This window comes from Pholis gunnellus, assembly GCF_910591455.1.
Source record: "Pholis gunnellus genome assembly, chromosome: 22".
NCBI classification, from domain to species: Eukaryota; Metazoa; Chordata; class Actinopteri; order Perciformes; family Pholidae; genus Pholis; species Pholis gunnellus.
In genome coordinates, this window is record NC_136549.1 from 15,702,159 (window position 1) to 15,713,001 (window position 10,843).

Genomic DNA, 10,843 nt, shown 5'->3' on the forward strand with positions numbered 1-10,843 from the left:
CCAAACACACGCACATAAGAATGTGTAAGTCAAAACTTTTTGAAGCCAACTATATAATTAACCTATTCAGACAAATCAGAGGAATTGTGCATCTAATGAATATCCCTAATGTCTTCTCTGAGTTACTGTTGGCTCACCTGTAGGGCTTCTAATCCGCTAAATTGACAATCAGTAGATCATTTTGTGATTAATGATCCTCTACCTCTCATCTTCATATAGTTTATTGACACACTTTGATCTTAAATATATCCTATATCATCACGTGAGGCAGAGATTTGTCTCGTGCGTGGGCCCAGTCGCGCGCACAACCCAGTGACATTGACACAAACCAAAAAGGGCCCTGAAGGACCTCGCGCACTTTCAAGTGAATTCTGTTGCGAGGTTCTGCGTCAATTTAGACGAACCAACAGGAAGTTAAGTTAACTTTACTTCAAAATAAAAAAGGTGGAAAACTCAGTCAAGATGGGAACAAAAGAATAGGAATTAGTGGATTATTTACTTTACTGTTCTTCATGTCAATCCCAAGAAAGACAGCAGTGTAAACACTTGAAACAAAACGATATAAAAGGTAGCACATGAAATAATACGCCTACTAAAATCAGATAGTAAGAAGAAAAAATATACAGTCAATTGAAATAGGAGTCATTTATAGAATTTACAGAAGTTTTGACTTTTGCTAGAATCAGGTTCCTCAATTTCCGTTGCAAACGTAAGGCTTTCTTTCCAATCTCTGGTTGTATATTAAGGACAGACAGCAGATATATGTAAACTACCTGAACATATTTAGGGAAGACTACATTTGCATCACTCCACAATTAAAAAAATATAGGCTTTTGCCATCTTTATATTCAAGACTATTTTCAACAATCATCTGATATTTGCCCATAATTGTTTAAACTGAGTCCGTATGTTGCTGTCTGTTGGTATTTTACTTTGTTTATAACTATTTAATGATACAAAATGAATATAAATCAACTGAGCTCATACATCTATACATGTTAAGGTTTTTTAAAAAGTAGAAATTGTAATGTGTAATATTTAGAGGACACATAGAGAAACAGATTGTCAGTTTGTAATCCATCCCTTTGTTTTTCTGCCACTGTTCCAAGAGAAACCGGAAGTTACTTTTATTCTGAAATATTTAAACCGGAAGCAAGCACTTTTCTTTGCATTGTCGATGTCATAAACATGGATTTGAGTCAGATAATCGATTATCTTGTCCTCTTTTGCGTCACGAGATGGAGCATCAGCCTCTGGCAACGTTGAAGAAAAACGTAACCTCTAATTAAAAACCGGAAATAGAAATCTGGCTTTTTGTTTTCCTCGAGTAAAGAACGGTTAAGCCCGTCTTAGTGCTCCTTTTGTTGTTGTTGTTGTTGTTGTTTTATCGCGTCAACATGGACATTTACGGATACAGCGGGGTGCTCCCGGAGAAAAGATTCGTGTTTGAAGTCACAAACATGTCCGACATCAACAAGGCGAGTCCTCACGGCTGCGACAACGGAGCTCTGACGGACAAGTTCGGCGTCCTGATCCAGGGACTGCTGGCCATCGTCGCCTTCAGCACGCTGATGTGTGAGTACCTGAGTTCCTGTTAAATATCACAGTCTTTATGTGTGTTTGTGTGTTATACAGGAAAGGGATGCATGAAACACAACGTGCAGAAACGTGCTATTTAAAGGGCTGCTCCAGTCCACGTGGCGTTTTGTTGACGTTTGTTTTCTGCAGAGCTTCAGCGGCTTCGCACCAAATCCCATACAAAAAAAATGACTTTTTAATATTGCTTTGCTTTGTCGACAGAAAAACAGACCCACATTGAACACCTGTTGAACATAACTTGACTAATAAATGTTCTCCACTAACTTACATATGGTAATAAATTGTCCTAAAGACCCAAATTAACCATAAATGATAAGTTGCACACTGGTATGTGAGGCTGTAAGCAAAGCAGCATCACAAATTGCCATATTTTGAAGGGAAGTGTCGTGATGGTCTCTGCTTATGGCAGGTTGTTAATGCCCTTTAATGACTAAAGCTCCTGCCAACAATATGCATATTAAATCTCAGTGGAATTCAACATAGAGCAAACGCAACACTGCCTGCTTCCCAAGGTGTTATAATTGATTTAAAGCAACAGGAACTTCAGATCTGTTGAGCTACAGCGTCGTAGCATCACAGTATAGACAGTTTTAAGTGAAATATATCAGAAGTTCAGCCACGTTCACAGTGTTCTTGAGTGCCTGCCGTAACAGCAAAAACAAGATGCTCCTTTCACAGCCACGGTGGGGATTTAATCTGAACAATGGCTGCTGACTGCCTAACAACTTGTGATTCTGAGGCAGCTGACTTGGAGAATGTCGGTCATCTGAACCACTTTTGGCCCCACGGGCCATGTTTAACACTTCTGCAGCTGTCGCAGACTGGAAGTCAAGTAGGAACACTTGAGCCCTTTAGGAACTTATTATGGGTCGTTTCAATGCACGAGCACTCAAATGCAGCCTCTTATGTTCACTGATGATTTCCTTATGACTCCCTGGATTACATTTAAGATCACATTGACTTTATTCCACTACCAGGTGTCTTGGCTCTCAGTTGATTTAAAAATATACGAATCAATTCACATTTTTGAGTTATACGTGTTCTTTTTATTTCAAATCAGAGCCATAATGCGACATGAAAATGACAAAAATGCGAACGCCCGTACATCGTGTGAAGCATAAACTTATTTCTTGAGTGTCGGCACATCATCTAATCATTAGAGTGTAGTTTTAAAAATGTAAGCAGCCAGTTTGAGAGCAGTAGAAGCCTCGGAGCAGTGCAGTGTTGCAGAATTAGGCCAGGCCTTGAGTGTGACTGCGATCAATGAGCTCTAACCTCCACTCAGTTACTTATTAGAAGAGAAATCAATACCCCCTCCTCTTTCCTTCCCTCCCTTTCCTGTTCTCAGCATGCGTCTGCTGTGTCGTTCTTGGTCAAAGCACGTGCATCTGTTAATATTTATACCACGTTATTGGTGTGCAGCGGAGCATTAAGAGCCCTTCAGCTATGATCCCGGTGGCGGAGTGCCAAGTCACAGCCAAGGCCGCCTCGTGCATCCCCTTCACTGATCTGCGTTTAGAGCGCTTCCTCAGAGCTATTTCTGTGAGTTTCCTTCCATTGAGGCGTCACTATAGTCCTGCACTCGCATAATCCAGACGAAACGCTGAGCGACGCAGTTCTTTAATCTTTAACAGTCAGATTTGAGCATTTTTTGCTTATTTTCAGAGGAAACGTTGAGAATCTTACTCTGATGTCTAATTTGTGCAATGGCTGTTTTTCCAAAGACTTCTGACACACTTTAGATCCACTTAATGTCATCCTCACAACCTCTAAAGCTTTAACAAATATATAACTTGTAAGTGATGCAGGGCTGCAAACACGATTATGATTCATAGATACATCGTTTCATCTAGAAAAATAATAAACAATGCCTGTCTCAATTCCCCAAATCCTTAAAGGACATCTTCCTAGAACAAAACCCCAAAATATTCCGTTTACAATGACCTGAATCAGGGAAAAGCTAAACTCGTAACTATTTTTGAGAAGCTGGAATCAGTGAATGCTGAGCTTGTGTGTGTGTGCTCGCTGCTGTGTTCACACGCCCGGTCCTGTTCTCTGACCTTGTTAGATGAGATAGAGGAACAGCGGCCGTCTGTTCGGAGCACGGTGGGGAGGAACCAAGTGTTGTGGCTATACGTGAGAGAAAAAACACGATATGTGAACGTCTGTGTTTCATCTGTCCTGCAGAGGGATGAGGCTCACGACGAAACCGCAAAGAAACTGCATCACACGTGTTGTTTTAAAGTCTGGCGGCGACGTTATTGATTCATTGATTGACTTTCTCTATTTGTTTGCAGTGAAGAGGTTCCGGGAGCCTGTAGGGATCAGACGACCGTGGAGGATCTGGTCAGACATGTTTCTTCCTTTTTCTTTTCTCTCCTCCCACGTCATCCTGTCCTTCATTCTTACATGTGACACACTTACAAAGACGAGCAAAGTCCCTTAAAGTAAAGAAAATGTTGGTTGAACCCTTAATTCCACTCAAGGATTCATCAAACGAACCAATCCGGACAATAAGAAGCTTCACATTTCTCCTCCAATATTGGCTTGCTGTCTCGTCTGTGAATATCATCCTGAGGGTTTCTTGGCTTTAAAATGTTTAGAAACACAGAACACAATGGAATAAAGAAGTACTGTTTTTTTTTAACATGGTCCGTCCTACGTTTTCCAGGTTCTTTGACACGTCCAAGCAGGCCATCGGCGCTCTGTTCATCCACTTCGCCAACGTCTTCCTGTCCACGCTCACTGAAGAGGACCCGTGCTCCCTGTGAGTTGTTGCTCAGCACGAACCGGTCACGATACGACGTAAAAGAAATGTCTCACTGAGAACCTGGGTTTCCTTTTCTTTACTCAAAGATATCTGATGAACTTCCTGCTGGACGCCGTGTTGGGGATGCTGGTCATCTGGCTGGCGGTGAAGTTGGTGTCCAAACTAGTGGAGTACAAGCAGTGGACGTTGCTCATGTTTGGAGAATATGGTGAGGGGAGAAATCAGTGCTTTTATTTCCCCTTTCTAAAACATTACGCTGCAGCTGTGGTTTGTGCCCACCGGAGGGCGCTGGAGACCCTCTGGAGGAGGACGGGGAGGAGAGCCAGCACCTCCAGCTGCAAACCTCTGGAAAACAGTCCCAGTGGCTTCAGAGGGGGATTATTATACATCTCTGCTGCTCTTTTCTTTTGCGTTCCGTCTTTGTGTGACCGGAAACTTCCAAGTTTATATTTGATCAGTGGTTTTTGTTTGTTTGTTTCTTGTTTCACCCTCTAGTTCCTCTTCTCCTCCCCTCTTCGTCTCTCTCCTCCCCTCTTCCTGTCTTAATGACAGACTGGTCCTGCTTTGTGTCTGCTGTGCTGAGACCAGCGTGTGACAGATCTTTGGGAGATGTTTAGGTTTACATCCTCCAAAAGATGCAGAATAGTTACGACCGTTATTATTGAAATGCATGGAAGTGCATTCTTGACCTTGGTTGTTTACAGTGGAGTTATTTTAAAGTTATTATGTAAAGAGTTATGTCTTGGACATTAGACATATTATACTGAATGTGTCATGCAAACATGTGACATACAGGAGACACAAATCTAAATAAATAAAATTTGAAAAAAAGGCTAAAATAAATGAAATAATACATTTTTGTTGTTTTTGTCATCTAAATAACTTAAATTAAATTATAAAAGCATTCTGGTGTGTCAAAAGAAATGCATGCAAAATGTACAATTGCATCTTTTAGTCCTGCTTTTGATTTAAACAGCACATGAAGACCGGCTGTGCTTTGAATCCTGAATCCTGAAGTGTTTCTACGTGATGTTCGTCCACCTCTTGTTCTGCAGGTGACCCCCCCCAGGCGGCAGCGTGGCTGGGTCAGTGTGGCGTCTACCTGCTCATCATGGTGCTGGAGAAAGCTGTGATCAGCCTGGTGCTGCTCGTTCCCGGATGGTCCAAAGTAAGAACCCCGAGACCGAAGCTTGTGCATCAGGTCCGATGGGAAAGATGGCTTCTCGTGATGTTTTTTTATATTTCTAGCCGCTGAAAACACGAGGAAATGGTAGAATATGAGCACGAACCCCATTTTACCTCAACTAATACCAGATTTTCAACCTTTTTATCGTTATCTTTTTTTAATATACCCAAACCAATCTTGGCGCCAGGTCAACCAGATTATAACGATCTTCTCTTATTCATCACGACTAGAGAGAGAAACCAAACAAGTGGAGGATAAGAAAGGACTTCCTTGTGATCCTAATGGAAACATAGAGGCTGTGTTTACGCATTAGAAGGACAGTTTGTTTGCATGACATTGGGGATCATATTTGTTTATTCAAATTAGCTTTTGCCTTAGCAACAGATGCCCTTCTCAGCAGTAAAAAGGCGTTTTTATTTGTTTATTTCTCATTCATCCGTCTCCAGATAGAAGGACTTTTGTTTTATGAAGCTCTGGAGACACTAATGACTTTGTTTAGAGATGGTTTCCATGCTCTTTGAGACTCTGACTGTAAATACTAGTATTATTAATAGTAACACTAATTTATGTGGTGCAGAACGTAGTGTAGTCTCTCCGTACTTGTTTCCTCACACTCTCCACAGCTTGTTGTTCTACCTGAAGTCAGTGCGTTCACGTTTCCTCCTCTCTCTCTCCTCTTCCAGTTGCAGGAGGTGCTGCTGAGCTACATCGCTAACCCTCAGCTGGAGCTGGTGCTGGTCATGCTCATCGTGCCCTTCATAGTGAACGTGAGCAGCACTCTCATGAGCGAGATGTCGAAGGGAATAGTACAGATTATTTTGAAGTCTGGTTGAATGAGATGTTTTACTGCTGCTGGTACTCCTGTGTGTTTCTCCAAACTCCCTCTACTGTAATTAATACACTGACTGTGTAGAAGTACCTCATTCAACCCCAGTACAAAAAGTCCAAACGAGTCCTTTTTAATGTATTTTAGTCCATCTCTGCAGCGTTTAGTGACCCCGCTCTCGTCTCTCTGTAGTCCATCATGTTCTGGGTGGTGGACAGCCTGATGATGAGGAAGTACAAGACGACGAAGAGCCTGGACGACTCCTGCGACTGCTCGGTGAAGAAGCCCTGGGCGAGCAGCGAGGAGTCACGGGTGAGAATGACTGACACTGAGTGAGCTCTTGTCTACAGCCGTAAATTTAGTCTCTGACGTAATTAAACCACCTGTTTTTGTTCTAGAGATCATCTCCGTTCATGTTCTTTAGATCTGTAATCGGGAATGGAGACGAGGATCACATCCAAAAATACGCTTCAAGCTTTCTTATGTCTTGAACATTTTCCATGTTTTGATAGTTCAGTGTTTATTTAAATTCCAGTTAGCATTTAAAAGTCTTAAAGTTTTAATAATACAAACACTCTAAACACTCTAAATAAGTCAGATGCTTGCTCACCAGACCGGACGGATCCCATCTGCTCGCTGGCCTTTTAAGGGGATTACTTTGGACGTAATGAAAAAGTTCGCTGAAGCCGTTTCCCAAACAAGAATGTGACTTTAAGACTTTAATGTGTGTGAAAATGGGCGTCGATGGTTGATGTACCCACACGGTCACGCTGGGTGTCAACTGCACCTGTTGTTTTGGGGGGATGAGCACAGACAGACACACACACACACACTTGATGTAATGAGAAACAAACTTCCTTAGTCCGCTTTTGGATAGAATCCCTTTTTATTCGTTGTCGTGCCAAAAGTGCAGAAGCCCGTGAGATCAGTCTCTGGACAATCGTAGAGCAGCTGCTGTCATGCTTTTAATCAAGATGCTTTTCAATTGTGTTTCTTCTGCAAATTTAAAAATGCGAGTTCACAAAAATGTGTTTCTCACGCTCCCCTAGTGGTGATTACTCCCGCCTAGAATAGTTTTTATTTAGTTTATGTAGCATAGAAATCTTAGCAGCCGCAAAACCAGTGTTTCTAATATTTGAAGCGAATTGTATTTCTGTATTTTTAAACATCTTTCTGGTTTAAATGTCAGTAATGTGTCCACACCACTACATTATTTGCATGATTTGCTTTCTGTATTAAACTTAATAACTATTATTATTATAGTGATAATCATAATAATATTAGTATAAGTATTTTAGTGTATTCTGTATTTTTTCACATACTGTAGTTCATGTAGTGCGGGTCTTAAAGGTGTTTATTATTCAACACATTTATTTTGTAATTCGGGTGAATTAAAGAATATCTTTACAGCATTTTTTTTACCTTTATTTGCTTGTAAACAGTTCAGAGACGAGAAACAAAAGCTAAGAAATAGAAGCTAGAAAGATGGAGTCAAACTGGTTTGCGTCACACACGATCAGACGTTTTATTGGTCTCCTGTGAGTTTTGGGTCGAGCGGCGGTTTATCTGGGAAACTGTAACAGGCCTGCTGTTCTTGTGTCCAGGGAATCACTTTATTAGTCTCCTCCTCCTCCTCCACACGGCACAGAAGTCATTTCTCTTTCCCCTCTCTCAGGAAAGATATCGGGGCAAATGACTGTCGGGGGGTCACGACCCCCGTGTTGATCCCTCCCTCTTTCCTGCTCCCTGGTCGTCTGCCAAAGCAGCCAATAAATCAAGCCTTCTTCCCGGGAATAAAAGTGACATTTAGGAGTCGTTTTCCACGCGCTGAAGTTATGGAAAGTGGAGTGCGGTGGAGGAGGGCGACGGATAGAGAGGCATTGACTTGGACGAGGTCCTGGTGGGGGTGCTGGTGGTGGTCAGAGCTACGGTCACAATGCTGCAGTTGTTGCTGCATGTGACATCAAGGTTACAGTGGAGACGATGATGTCGCTGTTGGAGACAGTGATGCCCTCTTTTTCTTCATCCCAATATCTGAATCTCTTCATGTCGGGTTCCCCACATGTCACAGACGAACACAAAGCAACATATGGAGGGATTTATAATGCCGTGAATGTAATATACTTGTGGAATTTTGCTCATGTGGGACCTGAATCCCCTGCTGCTGCAGGAGAGCCAATAAACGGATATTTTCCACTTTAGATCGGGAATGCAGAACTGAGATATTTCCCAGAATCCAAACATAACACTACTCGACTGCACTTTGTCTTTTACCTTATATTTTAACTTATTGTTCTTCTTCTCTCAGGTCCTGCTGACCGTGGAGTCGGACACGGACGAGGCTTCAGAGGGGGAGGAAGACCCCGGCGACGTGGGACCAGTCCCTCCTGTGCAGTACTCTGGAGGACCACTGAGACCCAGCTGGGTGGTGGTTTAAACCCAGGTGATGTTACCTCCCCACACGTCCATCCGCTATCCACACGCAACACACTCTTAAGAGCCTAAATATGAGCACAAACGCAAACAAAACCGTGCGTCCTTAACCCCTCAAAGGTCTAAATATCGGCTTCCCTGTAAGCGAAGGCACAATTAAAGCTCGTGTCGCCTGTGAATGTGCCTTTCCTCTGCACCGATGCATGCAAATCAAATAGCATTTTGGGGGATTAGAAGCTCTTTATCCTCTCACCTTGCTGCCTCCGTTTTGCTGCGAGAGAACATCAGAGCAACCACAACTGAACGAGTGTGGAGGGAAACTATTAAGGAGGGCAGCGGCCCCCCGGGGCGAAATGTGCGGGTGGTAACGACTGAGACTGAAATAAATCTGTCTTCTCTGCACACTGGGGACTTTTGGAAATGATGTTGCTCTAAAGAGTCATTTATCTTGTATCGTATTCCAAAGAGGAGCGAGTGAAGCACAATATTTTACTCATATAATTATGTCAAATCCACCTTGTTAATTAAGGTGTGATTATAGTCCTTCCTCTTAAGGTTAATGGTATTAAAACCATGCAAATGTAAACATTTTGTTTGGGCTGCTGCAGTCATGACGGACCAAACGTGTTGAAAGAAGTGGTTAAATGGGAAAAAATATACATATGTGTGGGCAGGAAATTGTTTCATGGCATGGATTAAAGGACCAGGTCACGCTATGTTTCTGCAATGATTTTCATATCCGTTGTAAATGATGGAGTACTGGGGACGCTGCTGAGGGGGAAAGAAACTGAGATTTTCAGAATATTTTGAGAAAAAGCTGTAAATGTTAAAAAAATAGTTATAATAACCTAATATTCCTGTGTCAGCTTGACACTTAAATGGTTGGTAATTTTGGGAAATGTGTTTCTTTGCTTTTTTTAAACACTGCCAGCTGCTGATTAGCTTAGCTTAGCATAACAACTGGAAACAGGGGGAAGCAGCTAGCCTGGCTTAGTCCAAAGGTAGCAAAATATAGCACCTTTATTAAAGCTCACTAATTAACACTTTATATATTTGTTTTATCCGCACAAAGTCTGAAAAGGACCAATTGGGGTTTCACGAGGGGTCACATGAGGGACTATTTCTCTGCCGGGTGCGGTGACGTCCTGAACTTCGTTCTTGTTTCTTATAAAATAAAGCCTCTAACTTACAGCTTTATATTCGCAACATTCTGACTTCTTTTCTCTCAAAATATTATGACTTTACTCTCAATTTTTTAACCCTAAAAAACAGCCCAATACTCATAGTCACAGTGATATTCTCAGTGTGATGATACGGTAGCTGTGTATTAAACTTTTGCAAGTTATGGCACATTTCTATTATTTATTCCGCTCATATTTCATATGTATTTGACTTTATATGTTGTGGTGTCTACATTGGAATCGGAGGTTTTCAGTGAAACAAACGGGAGACTTTTGAGAGTCATCTCCAAACTGCAGGTGTTAAACATTTAAATTCTCCTGTTAACATTTACTGTTTCAAAGCTAAAAGGTCCACAGTTTCTACAGACTTCTTCTGTAAGGTTTTATTTTGTATTCCAATGTATCTTGTGTGTTTTTTTTATTATTATTTTTATTATTACAAACCAAATCATGAACGTGTGGATAATCATCAGCAGGCCGTAAAGTCTGTTTCTCACCGAATGTATCTCTTTAATCTGTGCTTTGAATAAAGATGATTGACACATGAACTGGTGTTTGGTGTTGAATTCCTCTGGGGGGGGGGGGGGGGGGGGGGGGGTGATAACAGACGACCTGGCCAGAGCACACCTGTGTGGGCGGGGCCAGCAGCCCTGTGACCTCCAGCTGATGACAGGGGGGGGGGGGGGGGGGGGGGTTATGGAGCTGTGTGCAGGGTGTTTATTTGTGTGTTAGGTGTGCATCTAGTCACTGGCGCTGGGACCGGTGCTGGTCTCCGTGCTGGTCTCGGTCGTAACCAACCAGGTGTGATCTTCAGCTCGTCGTAAGACGTGTTCGACATATTTGTCGTG

At 42.2% G+C, this 10,843-nt stretch overlaps 1 protein-coding gene across 1 annotated transcript; it reads left to right on the forward strand.

Moving 5' to 3' along the window:
• The first annotated feature begins 1,152 nt into the window (after positions 1-1,152).
• On the forward strand, positions 1,153-10,521 carry tmem110l (transmembrane protein 110, like). The gene is made up of 8 exons (XM_079184226.1): positions 1,153-1,575; positions 3,897-3,945; positions 4,271-4,366; positions 4,456-4,577; positions 5,425-5,537; positions 6,239-6,322; positions 6,574-6,693; positions 8,690-10,521. The coding sequence occupies exons 1-8, from the start codon at positions 1,398-1,400 to the stop codon at positions 8,816-8,818; spliced, it is 891 nt and encodes a 296-aa protein (XP_079040352.1). The 5' UTR covers positions 1,153-1,397; the 3' UTR covers positions 8,819-10,521.
• The last annotated feature ends 322 nt before the right edge of the window (positions 10,522-10,843 follow it).

What these genes read in the sequence shown, in the direction of transcription:
- tmem110l (XM_079184226.1), top strand. Translation starts at nt 1,398, where the DNA reads ATGGACATTTACGGATACAGCGGGGTGCTCCCGGAGAAAAGATTCGTG. An exon ending in CGCCTTCAGCACGCTGATGT is followed by an intron (nt 1,576 to 3,896) that starts GTGAGTACCTGA and finishes ATTTGTTTGCAG; the next exon opens with TGAAGAGGTTCCGGGAGCCT. An exon ending in CGAGCAGCGAGGAGTCACGG is followed by an intron (nt 6,694 to 8,689) that starts GTGAGAATGACT and finishes TTCTTCTCTCAG; the next exon opens with GTCCTGCTGACCGTGGAGTC.